We start from the raw sequence: 24,507 nt of genomic DNA, 5'->3' as shown, positions 1-24,507 counted from the left end.
TTTAAACAGAAAAATGAAGTCATAATAGAATTAGACATAGGAGAATGTTTTTTATGATGTTCACTGAGCAAGCCTAACTCAGACACCATATCCTGGAGCCTTTCTAAAAGGCTCTACACATGTTATACTATAAAGATTATGTTCTTTGCAGCAGAAATATCACCATAAAATCAAGCCAAACAACCTATTTTTCTTAAAACTCATATTAAAGATTAAGAATTAATTTTCTTAATCCAAAAGAACCACACATCAGTGAAAAACTTGAGACCCATCAGTTTCACTCCTATGCAGTTATTCTGTGAGAAGATCCCATGGGAACCACAAGTTGTGTGGCAGACATTAATGGCATGACAATGTGTAGAAATGAGCATGTTTAGCTTTGCACTCATAGTTAAACATATTATTGCACATTAATATAATGGAATATTATGCAGCCATCTAAATGATGATTTTAAGAGCATATTCAACAATGTGGAAAATGTCTATAATAGTGATGATAAAATATTTTAAACATAAATTTCACTAATGTATGCTTATGAAACTAAAAATGCAAATAGCTGTTGTATAAGGGTGACTGAAATGATGAGATGATCAAGATGTTTTAGTTTTTCTCAGGTAAATATACACACAGACACAATACATGTATATATACATAAATGAATATGTTCATAGATCACTGAATCCATATTTATGTAAATAAATAACTGAACAAACAAATTGATCCACTAATTAATTAGTGGCTAGATCCACAAATTAAAGCTAAAATTAGTGGGCAAAATTTTTAGAAGAAACAAAGATATCTGACCATCTAAAAATATCCCTTTCCAAATTTATTAGTAACAAGAGGAAATTAAAACATTTAAAAAGTTGACAAGGGTCCTGCTGTGTTAAGATCTTTATAAGACTTAGATTATGGAGAAAGGAGCAATTCATTGGTCAGGCTAGTAACAGCCATGTAATTTCAGACTGTATACACATAGCTAGAAAAGAATAAAAATCTGTTTAAGATGGAAACAATATATTTGTTATGCTATCATATATGGCTTATTTAAGTCTCACAAAATTCTGTAGTATATCATTGAAAAAATCCAAACCTTAGGCTGTTTTCCTAATTCCCATCTTCTATGCACTCTGTGGTTATATGTATAAATCCCATATCCTCAAATAATCCCAAGTTCACACCAATTGATCCCAAAGACTGGGAATGTCTGATCTCCTAATATACCATAATGGGTGGCCACATTTCTGGGTATAAGGATCAAATGCCTAAATCTAAAAAAGTACTGTCAAAGATGACAATGTATCTAGCTAAATTTTTAAAATACTTACTTATACATTTTTCAATGTCAGCCACCATATTTTGAATTTTTATTGAAAACTCTAATCTGTTGGGAGCTAAGAAGAGATTTGCAGCAAATTCCGAAAATCTGAGAAAATAAAAGCTTATTTCAGAAAAATACAGTAACTAATATAAATTACAATTACTTGTAATTTAAAAAATGTCTACTACTTACTCATCATACACGTATTTATTCTCAAACTCAGCCATGATTTCTGTATCTGTAAGAATCCATTGAAAAAAAAGAGAATAAAACATTGATACTTAAACCAGCTCAATGACCAATTGATACGTGTCAGTGCTTCCCAAACACCAAAGAATAAACTTGAAAGGTCATCTGAAAGATAGTGTTTGAGCAGGACACCTCATCCTCAGATCCTAATGGAGTCTGAGAGTCCGAACTATTAACAAGCATCCCAGGTGGTGTTCATCCTCATGAGGTCCTCAGGACCCCACTAGTGAGAAATGGTGTGAGTACTGAGACTACTACACACACCACAAATGATCTAAGTTTATGTGCACTTTGTGCATTCTTAACACTTACTTCCTAGTCATGGATCATATATAAACTACTACAGTTCTCTCTCATTTGTCTTTTCTGGCTGTTAGGACATTTCCTTTCATTCTTAATAGTCTCCTTCATCTTACCTGAAAGAATTCCTTCTAAGTTGTAAAATGTTTTTTTTTGTTTCTTCATTATTGGTAGCAGTTCTTCACTTGAGAGTTTTATGACACAACTGACTTCATTTGTTGATGCCTCATCTTCACACACCTCAGATTCTTCAGAGGACTTGTCAGACTCATCAAATTTCTCTGTGGAATTTCCTGAAGAGTCACTCTCTTCAGGTACACTTAAGTGTACAGTTACTTCAAATATCGGTGCATAGATTTTTCTCAAATCTTCATCCACTTTAATACTATTCAAAATCTAATGAATAGACATGTCAGGGTGATGGTGACAATATGTAACTGAAATAACGTTCCTTTTAACTTAGGATGATACAGACCTAACTTTTAAATGATCAATAATAACTTCAGTATAACAATAACATTATATTATCATGTAACTGACATTTCCATGTTAAAATCAGTTAATGTAAAACATATGACACATTATAATGCAGTAGCGCCCCCCAAAGACTGTAAATTAATGCCTTAATGTCAGAGTGACTACATATTAATCATTTGAGAGCTTATTAAAAATACAAATTCTTAGGCCCATCCCCAGAGATTGAGTTAAAAGGTCAGGGGGAAGACCCAAGAATATTTTTTTTTAATTTAAGTATAATTAACATACAATGTTATATTAGTTTCAGGTGTACAATACATCGATTGAGCAATTTTATACCAAGAATTTCAATCATTTAAAAGCTGAGGAGAAAAAAAATAAAAAAATAAAATAAAAGCTGAGGAGAGGGACACCTGGATGGCTCAGCAATTGAGCATCTGCCTTTGGCTCAGGGTGTGATCCCGGATTCCTGGGATAGAGTCCAACATCGGGCTTTCTGCATGGAGCCTGCTTCTCCCTCTGCCTGTGTCTCTGCCTCTCTATGTGTGTGTGTCTCTCATAAATAAATAAGTAAAATCTTTTAAATAAATAAATAAAAGCTGAGGAGATTGTACTGTGTACTATAAGTTAAGAATTATGAATCAGGAATATACTTCAAATCCACTACTATACGTGCTAGTTCTTCACTTTAACGTACGTATCCCAATACAGGTATCCATCCCTACTGGAAATAATTGGAGTATTTTATGTATGAATATCTTTCTTAGACAATATATTTGCTCTTAGGCTCTGTCTACACATGAGTTCTCCACTAACATATGGATCCCTAAGAGCCCCACATAAATCCACTGTTCTGGAGGAACCCAGTGTTTCTTAGAGTGGTAGTTTTAAGTTGCCTGCTACAACCTTGACCATTCATTAACAAATAAAGGCAGTTAACAATATAAACAAAACCATGAACACCCTGTTAAGCTGCTGAGGAAAAAGCTGGAGTAGATGCTGAAGGTGATATGCAATCCTTAAACATTCCACACAAATAAATATGGAGATTCTGTGGGATGATGAAAAACTACAAAATGGATAGCACCAATAATGCACCTTATTGTGAATGTACCAGTGCCACTGAATTTTACGTTAAAATGGTTAAAATGGTAAATTGTATGTTATGTATGGTTTATCACACTAAACTTCACAGACAATTCCAACAAATATATAATATGTTGTACAGCTTTTCTGGAAAATAACCTTGAATTCTGGTACTGGCCCTCAACCCCTACATACCTTCTTATATTATAGTACATAAATATTTTGCAAAGAATTGTTCTTGAAATATGTATACTATAGTTACTATTTGATATAGTATACTTGGACTTTTTTTTTTTAAAGGAAGTCGGTTCTTTTTAAAAATATTTTATTTATTTATTCATGAGAGACACACAGACAGAGAGGCAGAGACACAGGCAGAGGGAGAAGCAGGCTCCATGCAGGGAGCCTGACGTGGGACTCTACCGGGCTGCCCAGTATACTTGGACTTAGACCAAATACTGAAGTATACTTGATACAGCATACTACACTATTTGATACTATTTGATTACTATTTGATTAGTGTTTATCACATCCTAGGCACTATGGTAAATAAGCTACCTTTACCTCAACTTCACAGTAACCCTGGGGTAGAAATTATTACTCTTATTATACATAAAAAGAAGCTGAGACTAGGGAAACTTCTTTTAATTTGTCAAAGGCTATGTTACTACCATGTGGTAGGGCTGAAGTTTGTTGTGGGTCTGTGATTCCATAGCTCACAGTTAAAAATATGAAGTGGGGCTTGAAAATCTTTTCGTAATAAATTTTTTGGCTATTTTGTGTGTGTGTGTGTGTGTGTGTGTGTGTGTGTGCCAAAAAGAATGGGTCAGCAAATAGTTTGATTTCCCCAGGATTGTATAAGAGAGAAATAGTTAATCTAAACTCTACAGTACACAATGGGAAATGAGCACCTCCCCCACTTTGGCCCTGCTCTCTGAGAGTCAAATCTAGATTTCCAAAATCCTAATGAAAATATCTTCATCTGGTTGCCCGCAGGGACCTCTAACTTAATACATCCTCAAATAAAATAATTATCTTGTGTTTTAAAGATTTTTTGTTTATTTGAGAGAAAGAGAAAGAGACCATGAGCCGGGGGAGGGGCAGAAGGAGAGGGACAAGCAGATTCTCTGCTGAGCAGAGTCTGATGCCAGTTGACCCCAGGACCCTGGGATCATGACCTAAGCTAAAGGCAAATGCTTAACTGACTGAGCCACCCAGGCACCCTGCTTTCTATCTCTTCTTGGACTGTATGTTAGAATGAGCTCAAAAACTGAGGTGATATCCATGAGCTTATCAAAAATAGGAGAGAACCAAGGTCAGATACTAGAAAGCAAAGTATGAGTGACATGCTACAGTTAGGGCTGTGGGGCAAGAGTAGAACCAGGGACAGACAGGATTTATGCCAGGATCACAAGGCTGTCTACAGCATTGTAATCATAATGTAATCATATGATTGCATTACATAAGCAAACGTAATCATAAGCAACATAGAAAATCAAATTAAGAATTTCTAATACCAAAGGTTAATGGACAGAAATAAAGTTAAGAGGCAATATTAACAAAGTCTAAAATTAACAAATCAATATCTAGAATATACAAGAAAGCCCCAAATCAGTAAGAAACCCAATAGAAAAAATGTTCAAAGTATCAATATGCAATTCAAAGAAGAAAAATTAAAATAGTTAATAGAGATATGAAACCACGTTGGTAAAGAGAAATAGAAACAGTGAGACATCACTGATTACATACTGATTCCCTGACTGGCAAGAATTAAAAAGTCATCAAATATGGAGAAATGCACTGGTAACAGGACTTTAACTTCTATTCTTGCTGGAGATCAAGAGAGTGGTGTTTAAATGAAGTGCCAATCCAATGACCCAGCAATCCATGCCCAAGTCTACACAACACAGAGAAATTTTCAACTAGTCCATAAGAAAGCCTCTTCAGAGGCTATTTATCACAGTCTTAGAGGGGAGAGCTGAGTTGTCATACAAGCCACACTACAAGCTCAGCCAACCCCTAAGGAGCACAGGAGCTCAAACAGCCCTTCAGAAGTGTCCAGAATAGGATTTAGATGCCATGTCTTGTCACCCTTATAACAACTGTTCATTGCAGGAGGGCCACCCCCAAAAAGGGGCATGCCCTTGAACAAGGGGTCTGTACTTGAAGCCGTCTCTGAAAAAGACGACAGCTAAAGGCTGTCTGCTAACAGCACTTCCAGCAGCTGGGAAACATGCCCCACACTGTGGGCACTTAGTGGAACATTACTAAGTGATGTAGTGGGACCTGGACCTAGACCGCCACACATGTGACACAGGTCTTGAGTGAGGGAATGTACAGATGCAGGATAACAGTGACCCTATACAAACTTTAACATGTATATCCCAGTATTTAAAAAAAAAAAAATGCACTGTGAACTATGGAGGGTGGATTAAAAAATGCACAGAAAAATTAGTGCACCAAGATTTATGTTTTCATGATACAACAAATGGTTATAGTCTCTATATTATAGTTTTGTAATTCAGTAAGAAAAAAAGAAAACTCCATTAGAAAAATGGAAAGGATATCAAAAAGTCATAAAAATAAGACATATAAATGGCTAATGAGCATAAGGAAAGCATCCAGTATTCTGAGCAATAAGCAAAAATTAAGACCAGTTAATCCAAAATTTGTTATCAATAAGCATCAGCCAGTATATAATTGGGTACATTTAGAAGGCAGTTTAGAAATGCTGCAATGGAAATGGAAGGCCATAAAAGGTCCATAGTGCTGATTTAATGTTAATTATAAGGAAAAAATTAAAGCAATGCAAATATTTTTATTTAAAAATATTTCTAGGGAACCCTGGGTGGCGCAGCGGTTTGGCGCCTGCCTTTGGCCCAGGGCGCGATCCTGGAGATCCGGGATCGAATCCCACGTCGGGCTCCCGGTGCATGGAGCCTGCTTCTCCCTCTGCCTATGTCTCTGCCTCTCTCTCTCACTGTGTTCCTATCATAAATAAATAAAAATTAAAAAAAATAAAAAATAAAAAAAATAAAAATATTTCTATTCTGAAGTGTTCATAAAGAACTAGTAGAAGCTACTAAAATAACAATGCTGTTAAAGTACAGGCAGGGGCTATAAAGCACATAGGTTAAATCCACAAAAAAATACACAACATTTTTATGGAAAAAATTATAAAAGACATTGAAAGAAATTAAAGAAGATTCAAATAAATTACACAATCATGTAGGAGACTCAATGTCATAAAATATTACCTCTCCCCATCTTCTAGGCAATTTTAATCAAAATCCAAATAGGGTCTGATTCTAAAACATATATGGAAGTGCAAACAGCTGAGAATAGACAAGACACTCTTAGAAAAGGAGACTTATTTCAAAGCTATCCTATTAATCTGGTGTGGGATTGGCACAGTAACTGGCAGATAGATCAACAACAGAGTAACAGTTTAGAAACAGAAGACATACGTGTATGGACACATACGATAAATGAAGAAAGAGCTGCCAGGCAGATCAACAGGGAATGGATGTAAAGAAACCGTGCCTGAGTAACTCAGTCACTCAGATAGAAACAAATGAAAATGAATCCTAACACACACTACACACAGATAAATTAGAGACAAACATGAAAGATGGATTTTAAAACTTTCATAAGAAAATAAAGGAGGGGATCCCTGGGTGGCGCAGCAGTTTAGCGCCTGCCTTTGGCCCAGGGCGCGATCCTGGAGACCCGGGATCGAATCCCACGTCGGGCTCCTGGTGCATGGAGCCTGCTTCTCCCTCTGCCTGTGTCTCTGCCTCTCTCTCTCTCTCTGTGACTATCATAAATAAATAAAAATTTAAAAAAAAAGAAAATAAAGGAGAACATATTTATGACTTAGGAAGGCAAATAATTCTAAACATGAACACAACTAAGAGGACTGATAAATTCTATTACATTGAAATGAAGAATTACTAATAATAGGGACACCTGGGTGGCTCAGTTTGTTGAGCCTCTGACTCTTGATTTTGGCCCAGATTGTGATCTTCAGGTCATGAGATAGAGCCCCATGTTGGCTTCACACTCAGCAGGGAGCCTGCTTCATTTTCTCTCTCTTTCTCCCTCTCTCTCTCTCTCTCTCTCTCTCCTTCTGCCCATACTTCCACACTCACTCTCAAATAAGTAAATCTTGAAAAGAAGGAATTACTGATAATAAAAATACATCATAAGGGAATAAAAGTAACAAACCATCTAGTAGGAAAAGATAACTGCAATACAGACATTGAGAATTCCTACAAAATAATAAGAAAAATCAATCCAGGAGAGTAATGGGCAAAAATCTCCTAAAACATATTTCTTAAAATACCCTAATAATGGGATGCCTGGGTGGCTCAGTGGTTGAATGTCTGCCTTTGGCTCAGGGTGTGACCCCAGAGTCCTGGGATTGAGTCCCATATCGGGCTCCTTGAATGGAGCCTGCTTCTCCTCCCTCTGCCTATGTCTCTGCCTCTCTCTCTCTGTGTCTCTCATGAATAAATAAATAAAATCTTTTTTTAAAGTACACTAATAATAAGAGAAAAACAAAATAAAAAATGGAGACATTTTCCCTTGTTACCAAATCTACCTAAAATATTTTTTAAAAGGAAAAATGTGTAAAGTATACATATTATATAGTACTATCTCATAAAAATGCTGCTTTTGCTAAACAGGACAAGCATCTACCATCTAAAGTTTAATCCTAATAAAATATTGTGGGGAGTGGGGTACAATTCTTCATGGCAAGGAAAGATTTCCTAATGAAAGCTTTTAGGATTCTGTCAGGATTTTTCCTATTTGTCTTGTGTCATTCTTTAGTTAATAACAAGGGGAAAAGAAGTACTTTGAAGAACAGCAAAAAGTAAGGGGTATACAGGAGTGGGGGTAGGATGGGGTGGCTGCTACTGCAGATAAGTGGTCTTTCCTGATTATTCCCATGTAAAGTAGCACACAGCATCACTCTTCATTCCCTTATCTTCCTTTGTGTTTCTTCATAGCACTCATCACTTCAATATCTGTCTCTCTGAAAAATATAAACTCCAAGAGGTCAGGGAATTGTTCTGCCCACTGCTCTATTTTGGTGCCTAGCTCAGTGACTGGTAAATAAGTACTCAATGCATGAGCAAATGAGCCAACTGAGATAAGTGTAATTATAGCTTTCTACCGTGGAAGGGGTATCTGTGTGTGCGCAAGAAATTTTGAATAATCATAAATCATATTTTTAATTTAAAAACTTATTCACTTTACATTTAAAAAATCTATGCTTATATTTTTCAAAGACCATTTTACCTCATTAACATCTGCTTCCGTTTTTACTTCTGACTTTAAAACAGAAGTGGCATGTAAGTTTGAATTATCAACAAATCCTTCACAATCATTTATCTTTCCAGTGAAAGCAAAGATATCCTTGTATATTCTAGATTAAGAAAGAAGAAACATAAACATAATATTTCTAAACTGTTAGATCTTACTAATATCCAGAACACAAAATAGACATTCCTCCAAAGAAGATATATACAAATGGCCAGTCAGTATAATAAAAGATGGTCAGCATCACTAATCATCAGGGGAATACAAATCAAGGTCACAGTGAAATATAACTTCACACCATTTAGGATAGCTACTATATTCTAAAAGATATCAACAGTAAGTGCTGGTGAAGATTAGACCCTTGCGGCTTGCTGGTGGGAATAATACTAGTACAGTTACTGTGGAAAATAGCAGGGAAATTCCTCAAAGACTTACATGTAGAATTATCATATGACCCAGCAGCTCCACTTGAGAGCCTCAGACAGAAATTTACACCACCACTGCTCATAACAAGATCATTCACAAGAGTCAACAGGTGAAACGATCCAAATGTCCAACAACAGGTGAATGGACTAATAAAACATGATATATACACACATGGATTATTATCTAGCTTTGAAATGGAAAGAAATTCTCATACATTTTACGATATGAATGAACCCTGAAAACACGCTAAGCAAAATAAGCCAGACAAAAAGCTCAAATATGTATGAAAACTTCACTAAGTGAGGTTATCTAGAATAGGCAAATTCACAGAGAATTTGTATTAGAGGTCACGAGAGCTTGGTGGGAGGAAGGGGGCCACACATGGGGAATGAGGAATTACTGTTTATTGGACACAGAGTTTCAGTTTGGGATGATGAAGACCGTTCTGGAAATGGATATGGTGATAGTTGCACAATATTATGAATGCACTTAGCGATACTGAATTGTTAGTTGTATTTTACTACAATAAAAAATATCATATCTCATTTCAGCAGGATGGAAAAGACGCTCAACCACTGAGCCACCCAGGTGCCCCAAAATGAAGGATTTTTATAAAAAATCGAAAGATGAATGGATAAAAAAGATGTGGTTTATGTATACAATGGAATATTACTCAGCCATTAGAAACAACAAATACCCACCATTTGCTTCAACATGGATGGAACTGGAGGGTATTATGCTGAGTGAAGTAAGTCAATCGGAGAAGGACAAACATTATATGTTCTCATTCATTTGGGGAATATAAATAATAGTGAAAGGGAATATAAGGGAAGGGAGAAGAAATGCGTGGGAAATATCAGAAAGGGAGACAGAACATAAAGACTCCTAACTCTGGGAAACAAACTAGGGGTGGTGGAAGCGGAGGAGGGCGGGGGGTGGGGGTGAATGGGTGACGGGCACTGAGGGGGGCACTTGACGGGATGAGCACTGGGTGTTATTCTGTATGTTGGTAAATTGAACACCAATAAAAAATAAATTTATTAAAAAAAAAGAAAATCCTAAGGAGGAATAACAAATCAACAAACATAGAACTAATAAACAAATTGAGCAAAGATGCTGGATACAAGATCAATATATAAAATTCAGCTCTATTTCAATACACAAGCAATTAATAATCCAAAATAAAATTTAAAAAAATAATTCAATTTACAGTAGTATCAAATAGAATAAAATACTTCAGAATAAATAAAGGAAGCATGACACATACACTGAAAAACAAAAGACCACTGAAGAAATAGGCTATATAAATGGAAAGATAAACCCATGTTCATGGATTGGAAAACTTTATACTATTAAAATGAAAGTTTCCATATTTATCCACAGATTCAATGCAATCCCTATTTAAATTCCAGCTGTTTTTTCCTGCATAAATTGGGAATCTTATTCTACAATTCATATGTAAATGAAAGAGAGCCAAAAGTGCCCAAACCATGTTGAAAAGGAACAATGCTGGAAGATTCACACTTCCCAATTTCAAAGCTTACTGCAAAGCTGCAGTAATGAAGACAGTATGGTTCTGGCAGGAGGACAGACATATAGATCAACTGATGAAATTTAGAGTCCAGACATAAACCCATACACCTATGGTCAACTCACTGTCAACAAGAGTTCCGAGACAAGTCAATGCAGAAAGAACAGTCTTTTCAACAAGCAGTGCTGGGACAAGTGGACACCCATGTGGGAAAGAATGAACTTAGACCTTTATCTCACACTGTATACAAACAAAACACCTTTAATGGAAGTAGATCAAAGATCTAAATGCAGAAGCTAAAACTGAAAATCTTACAAGAAAAAATAGAACCTTCATGACCTTGCAATGGGCAAGGATTTCTTAGATATGACACTTAAAATACAATTGAAGAAGAACTGGCTTTCTTCAAAAAAAGATTTTATCTTTTATTTATTTATGAGAGACACAGAGAGGCAGAGACATAGGCAGAGGGAGAAGCAGGCTCCCTGCAGGGAGCCTGATGCAGGACTCCATGCCAGGACCCCAGGATTACTCCCTGAGCTGAAGGCAGACCTCAACTACTGAGCCACCCAGGTGCCCCCGAAATTGGCCTTTTTCAAAATTAAATACTTTCATTCTCCAAAGGTTACTATCAAGAAAGTGAAAAGATGACCCACAGAATGGGAGAAAACTTTTGTAAATTATCTATTATTTGGAATTAATAAGGGTCTTGTACCCAAAATATATTTTAAAGACTCTTTATAACATAATAAAAAGACAACACAACTTAAAAATGGACAAAGGACTTGAAAAGACGTTTCTTCAGAGAAGATATACAAGTAGCCACTAATCATATGAAAGGATATACCATATCATTAGTTATTATGGAAATACAAACCAATACTGTTAAGAAGGTCGATAGAAACAGATTCAATAATGGTAGCTCCTACTTGGCAGACATTTACTTTGTGTTTATTCTCAAACAACACTATGATATAGGTATTACTGGTATCTCCAGTCTATAGATAGGAAACAGGTCTAAAGCATTTCCTAATGTCTGTTAGCATACTAGCTAACCAAAGTCACACAGCTTTTCAGAGATGAAACAGAGATTAAAACCCAGGTGGTATGACTCCAAAACTCCAAAAACACATGTACTTGAACTACTACACAAGTATTCCTCTTATAACATTAAAAAACATATATATAAGACATGTTGTATTTTTAAAATAAACTACAAAATAGCACACTATGATTACAACAAAATTACATAAGAAAAGTCTACGAGAAATATCAAAAATAATAAGACATTGAATTTAAGTTATTGAATGAGGGTAATTTCTGTTTTCCAAATTTTCTATTACATGATGAATTAACTCTAATAATAAAAATCATTTAAGAAATTTTGTTCAAAATTTAAAAGTTCTCTTAAACACACAAACATACACATATACATACTCCTGTAGTTTTAGGAAAAATAAAATTATATTGTGCTATTACTAAACAGTTGTGCTCTTATACAGGTTAAAGTCCTGGCACTGATTCATATCGCTTATGAGGGGGATCCCTGGGTGGCTCAGTGGATTAGCGTCTGCCTTTGGCCCAGGTCCTTCTCCTGGAGACACGAGATTGAGTCCCACATTGGGCTCCCTGCATGGAGCCTGCTTCCCCCTCTGCCTGTGTCTCTGCCTCTCTCTCTCTCTTTCTGTGTGTCTCTCATGAATAAATAAAATAAAATAGTTTACAAATAATAACAAATATTTATAAAAAACAAAAACAAAAACAAAAAAAACCCCCAAATCGCTTATGAGGCCTTAGAAAAGTGATTTAAGCTCTGTTGGATTCAATAACAAATTAGAGAAATAATATATTATCTTTAAGATTCTTCAAAATGTTATGAATTGATATATTTTTTTGTTCTCTAGCTTTGATATTAAAACTCTGATTTGACTTAAAATGATATTGCTAAATTCTGAGTTTGAACATATTTTACAAATGTCAATTCATATTCCATGGTTCACAAATTACAGTGATAGATCCAGTTGTGGAAAATAATAAAAAGGTTTTAACAATGGCATTTAAATAGGTAAAAATATTTTGTTTTCAATAAGTAGTTGGAATTGACTCAAATTCCAACTGAACTCTGTGGCTACTTTCAGAATCATCCTCACTAATGATTTTTTAAGAACTAGTTCTGAACTTTGAAGATACAGCATACCTATGCATACAATTGCCAGATTTAGCAAATTAATACAGAACATCAAATTTGAATTCCAAGATGATAATTTTTAGTATAGGTAATATTTGGGACATACTTACACTAAGATATTATTATCTGAATTTCAAATTTCACTTCAAGTACATGCGTTATGTACTTCACATAGCAACCTAACCTAGGTAGAATTTTGGGGGGGCAGGAGGAGGAAATTTTCTTAAATTTTATGCACAGTATGAAGGAAAGTATTACCAGATAAGAAGTTCAGGTAATTGCAAAAGCTGAGTACATATAATGTGCTACAAATTCTAGTTTAAATTATTGGCTATTTCCTCTATAAGTGGAAATATATTACATTATGATAATAATATCCCTTTTATAAAAGTCAAAAAGGTGGGATTTACTTAATGAGATCTTCATTCCTTTTTTCCATTGAAAATGGCATTCTAGCAGAATTATTAAATAATTCAAAAAGTAGTGTGATTGCAGTGTTCATTAGTTGACGGATGAGTTCTTGAAATATGTAGTCAACCAACATCAGAAACTTCAAAATTGTTTCTAATAAACGTCGATATTTAGGCAGTTTGAAATGTGTTGTGTCATCTTCAGAGAAGTTTGACTCAAAATATTCTTTAATTTCTTTCTTTTCTGCCACCTACAATTCAATGAACAATTGAAAAACCAGTGATAATTTCCTATGTTGATATAATATAGCATGACTTCTAATGTATAGCATTTTCATTAGTCTGAATAACACTGCAACTAAACATTATGATGATCATTTTCATTAAAACTTTATGCTTGTGCTGTATCTAAATGGCAGACAAAATAAAAAGCCTATGAAGTTTGGGGTTTCAATTATAAGGAGATGAGTTTATGGGACTCAAATAGAAAGTACATACTAATGATTATCTAAGCGTTCCTACATAGAGGGACCCTCCTCAAGTACACCCACCACTGGGGGGAAGAGTCAAATGGAAATAAAAGATTTCCTAAAATTCAGTCTAATACTGCCTCCCTTATGCTAGGCTACAGCAATTAGACGCCTTTGTGTTTTTAACATATATATGGCACATAACACAGAATTAAGAAAAAATTTAAGTTCATCAAATCCAATATTAGATTTTATCCTTTAAACAATGTATCTCTTAAGATAAATGACTTAGGTACATTGCTGGGGGAATGGCATATTTTGATAAAAAATGTAGGGTGGCATCAGTAGTACTAGTACCACCCAAATTTCCAAATTGAGCTCTCCAAAATAATCCCAAAGTTGGTCAAAATGGTTCCTTTTGACACATAATACTTTTTTTTTATTAGTGATGGGCCTTTAAAATTCTAAAAATATTTCCAGTATTTGTTCACCTATTGGTTGTTCATTCTTTTTATTTTTTCCTCATTGATATTTAAATTCTTTCCAAACTATATTCAAATAATTGCATTCATTTATGCTGCCTCTCTTTATTTTTCTTTTTTCGTTTGTATTTTCTTTCTTTTTTAAATTAATTAGGTCAGTTGATTATCAATTTGGCATGTTTCTTCCAGTACTGGTTGACTCTCTGGAGGAATGGTTTACCACCATGATGCAGTTCTTTACTATTACAACAAATGCTTGTAGAAATTGGACTAAAGAAAGACAAGATAATTTCTATACCAGTTATGGGCATAGCTACATGGGCCTAACAGAGGAAATGCTGACTTTATTAATAGGTTATGTTTTTATTGAAAAAAATAAATGTTTTTCCAGGAATGGCCACATGATTTGAAGTTTTATATGCAAAATGCATTTTAATCGGTAAAATGGTGAGGCACAGTCTATTAAATATTCAAAATAAAGATTTTTAGCATTGGTACTAAAAGAGTTTTAAATAGCTTAATAACTGTATTAATACAAAAGTATACAGTAGTAGTAAGCCTGGTAATACTGGTCTTTTTATTGAATATTCTGAGGCTAATGGATATTCTGACACCAATAGGCAGAGAGGTGGATACTCTTTTACTATCACAGACTATATTTTGAATCAAGTCTGACTCTAGGTTCGTATCACTCACTGATAGTGGCTCCTGGTTTCCATTTCCTCAGTTCTATGCCCATGCTGTATTTATGCAGAGCTGAGCAGTCCCCAAAATTACGCAGAATGCTTTCCATTTCCAACCTAGCTGTACTTTAGATTCACTTAAGGAGATTTTCTACTGCTGCCTGAGGCTCTATCATCAGGAATTCTGATTTAATTGGCCTACGGTGGTCCCAATTTATCAATATCAATATTGATAAATATCAATATTTGAGTGCTACCCCCCCCCCCCCACACACACACCAGATGATTCTAGTCTGCAGCCCATTTGAGAACCACTAGTCTAGAGTTTGGCTACTTGAGTAGTCACACATTTCAGTTTTAAAAATTCACCCAAATGGTGGTGTAGGAAAGCCCAGCCTTTGCTCCCAACAAAGATCAGCAAGTAAGACAGGTATCCATGACCAAAAACAGCTCTGGGAGAGCTCCGGAGTCCACTTAAGAAACTTCAGCAACACAGTGAAACAAAAAACCTGAGAATAACCACACAAAACGAAAAGGAAGACAGCTTCAATTTGCCCACATCATCCCAGCCCCAGCTGGCACTGCTCAGCGCCAAGAGGAAACTTTCTAGCTAGATAAAGTTCTCCTCGCTGGGAAAGGAAGAGCAGAATAACCACTGGCTTCCCCAAACTTTGGGGCACTGAACAAAGGTCCCACTTTGGTTTCACCCTGCCCATGCCAGCAAAGCTGGGATGGACAGAGATGGCTAGAACAAGGAAGAAAACATGGACAGCCAATAGCAGCCACGCAGTAGGAATGATCCCCATTCAGAGTGACCAGCTCAACCCACAAACACAGTAGCCTTTGCTCCTGAAGAAGGAATCAGGAGGCAACATAGCTGCCACAGACCTCCAGCAGATTTCATCAGCTTTTGGCACATAGGTATTTGTATTCACTGATGCCAGCTTCCTAAGTCCCTCTCCAGCCATGCCCCTCTCTGGCTCCTGCCAAGCCTAGGAACCACATTGTCAGCCAGCCCAGGTTTCTGTGAGTACATGAGCACAAGACACCAGCCTAAACCCCCATGACTGACCCCCACCATGTAGGTGCTCAGGGCTATTTCTCCAGATGTGCATTTGCAAGCTCTTGGCCTGATACCTGTTACGGACCCCTGAATACCACGCACCCATGGTGTGATCCAACAGCCACACTAATACATGCTGACAGTCAGGTGCCATCAGTTACCAGTGTACCCACAGTTGGCCTGGCCCTTGATGCTTACTCTGACCCTCACCACAGTGTGTCTTCAACCAGCCCCTGCCACTATACAGAAACAGATGACCCCAACAGCCAACTATGTACACGCAAGTAGTTCCTGCCTTGGTCCCTAGCCATAGGACCTGGAGCCACTACTGAAAATCCTTATAGCCACTGGGGGCCTCCATTGTATTTGCCAAGGACCACAAAGCTGTCAATGCTGTAGTCCTCAGAGGCCTGAGCAAAGAGACATCATGACACCTTGCACCACTACCCCAAGATCACAAGATGCTCCAGCATGACCCACATGCAGATGAAATAGTTCCCTTATCAAAGTCAGTTCATAGTGTCTAGAAGAGGTAATTCCTCCTTCAAATGCTCAGACATCTTTGCAAGGCTACAGGAATCATGAAAATGAGGAAAACATGACTCCACTAAAGTAAAACTCTGTCAATGACCCCAAAGAAATGGATACCCGGTAATTCCCAACAAAGAATTCAAATTAATTGTTCTAAAGATGCTCAGAAACAAAAACAGACATGAAGATCAATGAAACAGAATAGAGGGCCCAGAAATAAACCCAATTATATGTTCAATTAATGTTCAACGAAGGAGGAAAGAATATTCAATGGGAAAAAGACAGTCTCTTCAACAAATGGTGTTGGGAAAACAGGATAGCAACATGCAGAAGAATGAAACTGGACCACTTTCTTATACCACATACAAAAATAGATTAAAATGGACAAAAGACCTAAATGTGAGACAGGAATCCATCAAAATCCTAGAGGAGAACATAGGCAGCAACCTCACTGACCTCGGTGACAGCAATGTTGTGGATATACATACATTTCCAGAGGCAAGGGAAACAAAAGCAAAAATGAACTAGTGGGACTTCATCAAGTTAAAAGGTTCTGTACAGCAAAGGAAACAATCAACAAAACCAAAAGGCAACCTATGGAATGGGAGAAGATATTTGCAAATTACATATCTGATAAAGGGTTAGTATCCAAGATCTATAAAGAACTTATTAGCTCAACACCCAAAAACCAAAATATCCAGTTAAGAAATGGTCAGAAGACATAAACAGACATTTCTCCAAAGAAGATATACAGATGGCCAACAGACACACAAAAAGATGCTCAACATCATTTGTCATTAGGAAAATACAAATCAAAACCACAATGAGATACCACTTCATACCCATCAGAATAGCTAAAATTAACAACTGAGGATACAATAGATATTGGCAAGGATGTGGAGAAAGGGGAACCCTCTTACACTGTTGACGGCAATGCAAAATGATGCAGCCACTGTGGAAAATAGTATAGAGGTTCCTTAAAATAAAGCCACCCTGTGACCCAGCAAAGGATACAAAAATACTGATTCAAAGGAGCACATGCACCCCAATGTTTAGCGCAGCTTTATCAACAATAGCCAAATTATGGAAAAAGCCCAAATATCCACCAAATGATTACTGGATAAAGAAGATGTGGTATATATACGCAATGGAATATTAGCCATCAAAAAGAATGAAATCTTGCCATTTGCAACAACATGGATGGAGCTATAGTGTATTATACTAAGCAAAGTCAGTCAGAGAAAGACAAATACCGTGATTTCACTCATATGTGGAATTTAAGAAATAACAGAAGAACATTGGAGAAGGAGAAAAAAGAGGAGGAGGCAAGTCATAAACTACAGAGAACAAACTGAGGGTTGATGGAGGAAAATGGGTAGGGGGGATGGGCTAAATAGGTGATAGGTGTTAAGGAGGGCACTTGTTATGATGAGCACTGGCTGTTGTATATAAGTGATGAATCATAAAATTCTACTCCTGAAACCAATATTACGCTGTATGAATTTAAACAAAAAACAGAATTTAAACAAAAACTTTAAAAAAGGATGCTCAGAGATCTATAAGAAGAGAACACAGATATACAATTTAATGATACCAGGAAAACAATACAAGCAAAATGAGATGCTCAAAAAGAGACAGAAAATGTAAAAAAGGAACAAGTTTTAAAAATATAGTAATTGAATGAGGAATTCAACAGAGAGCTTCAACAACAGACTTCACAAAACACATAAGAAAAAAGTAAACTGCAAAACGGATCAATTGATATTACACAATCAGAGAAAAAAGAGTGAAAAAAAAAGTGAAGAAAACTTACATAATTTAGAGAATACCAAGGAAAGAACCAATTTTCAAATTATTGAAGGTCCAAGAAGGAAAAGAGAGGGAAAAAGGTCAGAAAGTTTATTTAAAGAAAATGACTAAGAACATTCCAAATCTGGGGAGAGATTTCTACATGCAAGTTCATGAAACTCACAAGTCACTAAACAAAATCAAAGAGATCCTCTCCAGGACACATAATAAAACTCTCAAAAATCAAAGACAAGGACAGAATCTTAGCAGCAAGAGAGGAAAAAAAAAAAAAAAAAAAAAAAGCTTGTAACTTACAAGGGAATTCCCATAAGGCCATCAGCAGATTTCTAAGTAAAAACTTTATGGCCACACTCAAAGAGCTAGCAGAAGAACTGCCAATGAAGAATACCTTATGTCGTAAAACTGTCCTTTAGAAATGAGGTGGCAATAAGGCTTTCCCAGACAAAAGCTGAAGGAATTCCTCACCACTAGACTTGCCCTACAAGAAATGATAGAAAGTGTTGTTCAGGCTGAAATGAAAAGGTGCTAGCTAGTAATATAAAACATGAAAATATACAACACAGTGATAAAAGAAAAGGCATAGTCAGACTTGTAATACTCTAAAAATGTAATATGGTGGGCTGTTAACCACTGAAGTTTATGTAAAGATTAAAGGACAAGAATATTAAAAAGAACTAGTTCCACTAACATTACTGTTAGTGGAGATACAATATAGAGAGAGGTAGATAATGCCATCAAAAACATAAAAGGGGGAGAATAAAATGGTAGTATTTTTGTTGTGATCAAAATTATCAGTGTAAAATAGTCTGTGCTATCTAGATGTTTTACGTAAGCCTCATAGTAACTACAAAGCAAAGAGATATAGGAGGTTCACAAAATGTAAAGAAAATCAGAGCACAGCACTATGGAAAATCATCAATTCACCACAGAAGGCATTAAGAGAAGAAGAAAGGAACAGGAAACTACAAAACAGCCAGGAAATAATAGGAGAGTATTAGTAAGTCATTACCTATCAATAATTATTCTAAATAAAAATGGTCTGAATTATCCAATCAAAAGAGACAGCTATAAACAGATACACCAACAAATTGGTTAAACTAGAAGAAACATAAGCTACTAGAAGCATAGGACCAAGTCTGAAACTAGAAGCACAAGTAACAATTAAGGACAAGTCAGCCATCAAAAACTTCCCAACAAAGAAGAACCCACGACTATTTGGTTTCCTTGGTGAATTCTACTAAACATTTAATGAAAAATTAACGCCAGTATCATTTAAACTCTTCCAAAAACTTGAAGAAGGCACAATCCTCAAACTCATTTTACAGCATTAGTCTGATACAAAGCTAGATAACAACACTGCAGGAAAACTACAGACCAATATCCCTGATGAATGCAGATGCAAAAATTCTCCACAAGAACACTAGCAAACCAAATTCAACAACATATTAAAAGGATTATACACCACAATCAGGCAAGATATAGCTCTGGGATGCAAGGATGGTTCAATATACACAAATCAGTAAATAAGATACATCCCATTAACTGAAGGATAAAAATCATGTGATCACCTCAATAGATGCAGAAAAAGCATATGATAAAATACAGCCTTCTCTGATGATAAAAATGCTCAACAATTGGGTAGAGAAGGAACATAACTCAACATAATAAGGGCAATATATGACAAGTTCACAGCTAACACCATCATATTCAATGGTGAAAGGCTGGAAGCTTTTCCTCTAAGATTGGAAACAAGACAAGGGTGCCCATTCTCTTCACTCCTATTAAATATAGTACTGGCAGTCCAGCAGAGTAATCAGGCAAGAAAAAGAAACAAAAGGCATCTGTATCAGAAGAAAAGAAGTAAAATTATCTTTGTTTTCAAATAATATAATCTTATTTACAGAAAATCCTAAAGAACTCATCAAAAATACACTAAAACTAATAATCAAGATATAGACATCAGTTGCATTTCTGAAACAACAAAATACCTGAAAAATGAATAATCCCATTCATAATATCCTCAAAAACAATAAAATACTTAGGAATATAGGTAACCAAGAAGGTAAAAGATCCACATACTGAAAACTGCAATTTAAAAAAACTGAAGTATAGCTGACAATGTTCTAATTAGTCTCCAGTATATGATGTAGAAATTTCACAATTCTATAGAATATATTGTATTCTATATACAATATACTATGCTCACCACAATAAATAAATGTAGTTACCACCTGTCACCACACAATATTATTACAACATATATTCCCTATGCTATACTTTTCATCTCCATGATTTATTTATAGCTGGAAGTTTTTACCTGTTAATCCCCTCACCTATTTTGCCCATCTCCAAAGCCCCTTCCCTCTGGCAACCACTAGTTTGTTCTCTGTATTTATGAATGCTTTTGTCCATTTTTTCGGCTGCACATGTAAATAAAACCATATAGTATTTGTCTTTTCTGACTTATTGCACTTAGCATAACACCCTCTGGATCTAATCCATGTTGTTGCAAGTGGGAAGATGCCATCCTTTTCGATGGTGGAGTAATATTTCATTGTGTATATGTGCCACACCTTCATTCATCTATCAATAGACATTTAGATTGCTTCCATATCTTCACTATTGTAAATAAAGCTGCAGTAAACATAGGTGTGCATATATCTTTCTGAATTAGTGTTTTTATTTTCTTTGGGTAATAATCCAGCAGTGGAATTACTGAATCATCTGGTATTTTTGTTTTTAATTTACTTCCTACTGTTTCCCATACTGTTTTACACCATAATTTACATTACCTCCAACAGTGCAAAAGGGTTCCCTGTTTCTCCACTTTCTTGCTGACACCGTACTTCTTGTCTTTCTTATATTGCCATTCTGACAGGTAGTAAGGTGATATCTCATCGTGGCTTTGTTTTGTACTTCCCTGATGACTAGTGATCTGAGCATTCATATGTCTCTTGGCTATTTCTATGTCTTTGAAAAATGTTCAGGTCCTCTGCCCATTTTTAAATTGGATTATTTAGGTTTTTTGGTGTTGAGTCATAGAAGTTCTTTATGTATTTTGGATATTAAACCCTTTTCAGATACATCATTTGCAAATATGTTTAGCCACTCAATAGGTTGCCTTTTTATTTTGTTGATGGTTTCCTTCGCTTTTTCTTTCCTTTCTCACCGCAAGAAAATAGTAGTAATTATGTGATGTGATGAAAATATCCATCACTTCCAAAATTCTATGAATGGTGAAACTTCCTGGCAAGTCAAATTGATAGGACAAATGCTTAATAATTCAAATTCTTCCTAAAGGGTGCAGCCACTGAAACTTAAGGCATGATTCATTATTTGTTAAAATCTGCATCTGAAGTTATGACTTTATTTCTAACAGGTATCTCTGAAGTTCTCTGAATCAGATTTTTCTACCGAGATCAGGGAAACTCACAGTGAGAAATAAATGGTTTTATAGTATGTTTAATTCACATATCAAGTTTAGTCTGAACACATCAATAAACTGTTGATATTCTCCTGAGGAGTTCTAGAGTAGTGATTCCAGGACCAGCAGCATCAAGTTTCACCTAGGAACTTGTTAGAAATAAATTCCCTGGCCACACCTGCTGAAACTGAAACCCCTTGTTATACCAAGCTTCCTAGGTGATTCTCTTGCCCACAAAAGCTTGATAATCATGGTCCTTAGCATTTAAATATGAAATGCCTTAACAAAATAGTCGATGTAATGTCACTGCTTTCTAATTACACTCAGTCTGGAAATGGGGAAAGGGGGAATATTGCCTGACTTAGGTAGCCGCATGGGATGGGACCCAGCAACTCAGCCATGTATGGGCTAAAGAGCCATGTCAAAACAGGGCATGAGCCTCTGTGGAGAGATAACACCAAAGAAGGAAAGATTAATGCAATGCCTAATTTATACTTCCATTCCCCATACTTTTTTTTTTTTTTTGGTTTGTACACATTCTGAGTTTTATGATCTTCTTTTTTTTATTAAATCTGCATACTTCCATGGAGTGAATAACTTGGGTAGATTTCAATAATTTGGTGGTTGGTTGGCAGTGGGTCTAATGGGTTCTTATCTGAAGTTTAAGTGGAAATCTCTTAACAAATATTTATGACCAGATCCTGGTGATACTGAATGGGAGAGACTAGAATGACTATAGGAATATGTAACTACTATGTCAGGGTCTAAGATATGTGCTGTTCATCCCTGTTTGATTTATATGATTCTTGGCCAAACTGTCCCAGAGTCTGTCCATATGACAAGGATTAAGGAGGTTAGGGTGACTGCGGAATACAATGAAGAAAGAGAGTTCTTCTTTCATTGGTGTGAAACAGCTGCATTTTATCTCCTTGTCAAGAAGCAAAGCCCTGAAGTCGCCACTTCCTAGTATCTATCAAAGTTTAATTCAAGAAATAACATCTGAAAATGGCTTGAGGGAGACCCAGTCCACTTATTCCTCCAGAGAGCCTCAAATATCCACCTGGATTCTGCCAAACTAGCAAAGAGAGGCAGCAAGCCCGTAACCAGACAGACTGCATCAGTTCCTTACCAAACTGCACTTGTAAACTATGCTTCCATGCGTTGTAAATCCCTACGTAAGGAATAATCCTGTGAAATGAGTCATAGCATCTCAGGTAAGAATGTTCAGAGGACACTGTTCACTGCATTACTGAGTCCTTTTTATAGAATCCTTAGGAGAGTTTTGTCTTATCTAGGTATGTTTCTCTTGAGCAATGAGTTTTCATTTTATGAAACCGAAGTTTATAACAAATTGTATTTCCCTATATATGTCAGCTCAGGTTAGATTTTAGGTATCTTGAAGGGATGTATGTAAAGAGACAAGTACATTTACATACACACACTTATACAAGATTTTTCCCACTATCCAAAAGTAGAGTCACTATGAAACCTTCCATAATCCAAAATAGCATAAAGCAGAGGCAATTACCATGAGTTTATATGGAAGAATTTTTTAGCACTCCCAAACTATAAAAGTCACCTCTATTAGGCTTTTCTGATACCCTAAGGACACATCTTGCTAATGGATGCACAAACCAAGTCAAGAAAAAGCACATTAGATCACAGACACAGTTCAAGGCTCTGTCGGCCCGATGCTGAGATACCTACCAACTGTGGATCCTGGGGAAGGACCCAGGGGGCCCCTCTCATGGCTCTGGGTGCTGCCCCTGTAACAAAAGATTCTGCAAAATGGATACTGAAGGCTATTTTTGCTTCTGGCTTTTTATAAAGGCAAAATTCTCTTTGGATTTCTTTCAGTTAGCTAGCAAAAAGAGGTACGAATACAGATCTTTCATAAAAGCAAAATGGTGTTAACATGAATTTTCAAAAAGCAGGAGATATACCTGTACACATAAATACTTGCATTCTACGCAGCACCTGGAAAATTTCCTGCACCCACTAAATATGCAGCATTAGCTCGTTGGCTAATGAATCTACCTGCCAGTTTCCAACACTTTGTCCAGGGAGGTAATTTGGAGCAACTGCTTTAGTTAGTATTCAAAATTGATAAAGAGAGAGAATGTAATTAAAGAATTACCTTTAAAATTGTACTTTTGATTTCAGAAATAGCTTTATCTCTGATATCCTCAAGTTGCTTCTGTGCCTGGGTAGCTTGCTGTAACTGTTCTTTATAAAACTCATCTAGAGAATATGTTCGAGACCTGTTCAGCTAATTAAATGACAGTAAATGTTGAGTGCTGAAAAGTAAAAATTCATCACCAAAAAGAAAAGGTATAATTTGGCCATCCTTTCATGTCACAAAGAGCGTATTTTATACTTCTTTTTGTATACATCATTCTTTATATACCAAATGCTTTTTATGTTCTTCAAATCCAAACACCAGTAGCTAAAACAAGCTAAATCTCAATAAAAGACAGGAAAAAAAATATTATTTTAATTGTAACTAAGATTAAGCCTCAGTAGAAAAATTCAAGAGTTGATGTGTTTTTGAAATATCTATGAACCCAGGGTAACCATCCAACCCAGGAGATGCTTTTACCTTTGAAGTCCCAATTATGTGTAAGACTTAAAAACATGAGCACTAACATGGGATAAAGAGGCTAAAATTACATAGTTGAAGTAATGTGCACATTCTTCTGAGCTCATTCAAAATGTAGCCTGGAGAAATTTC

The 24,507-nt window shown here is 35.9% G+C and overlaps 1 protein-coding gene across 1 annotated transcript in view; it reads right to left on the bottom strand.

Moving 5' to 3' along the window:
- Positions 1 to 24,507, bottom strand: part of DNAH14 (dynein axonemal heavy chain 14) — a 317,326-nt gene that overhangs the window by 231,199 nt on the left and 61,620 nt on the right. Inside the window, 6 exon segments of the mRNA XM_072733718.1 lie at positions 1,330 to 1,427; positions 1,515 to 1,560; positions 1,988 to 2,267; positions 8,739 to 8,865; positions 13,315 to 13,565; positions 23,914 to 24,045. Of these exon segments, the coding sequence (XP_072589819.1) occupies positions 1,330 to 1,427; positions 1,515 to 1,560; positions 1,988 to 2,267; positions 8,739 to 8,865; positions 13,315 to 13,565; positions 23,914 to 24,045 (934 nt within the window).

Source organism: Vulpes vulpes, chromosome 13, assembly GCF_048418805.1.
Source record: "Vulpes vulpes isolate BD-2025 chromosome 13, VulVul3, whole genome shotgun sequence".
NCBI lineage: Eukaryota > Metazoa > Chordata > Mammalia > Carnivora > Canidae > Vulpes > Vulpes vulpes.
This window is presented reverse-complemented; position numbering and strand designations above follow the sequence as displayed.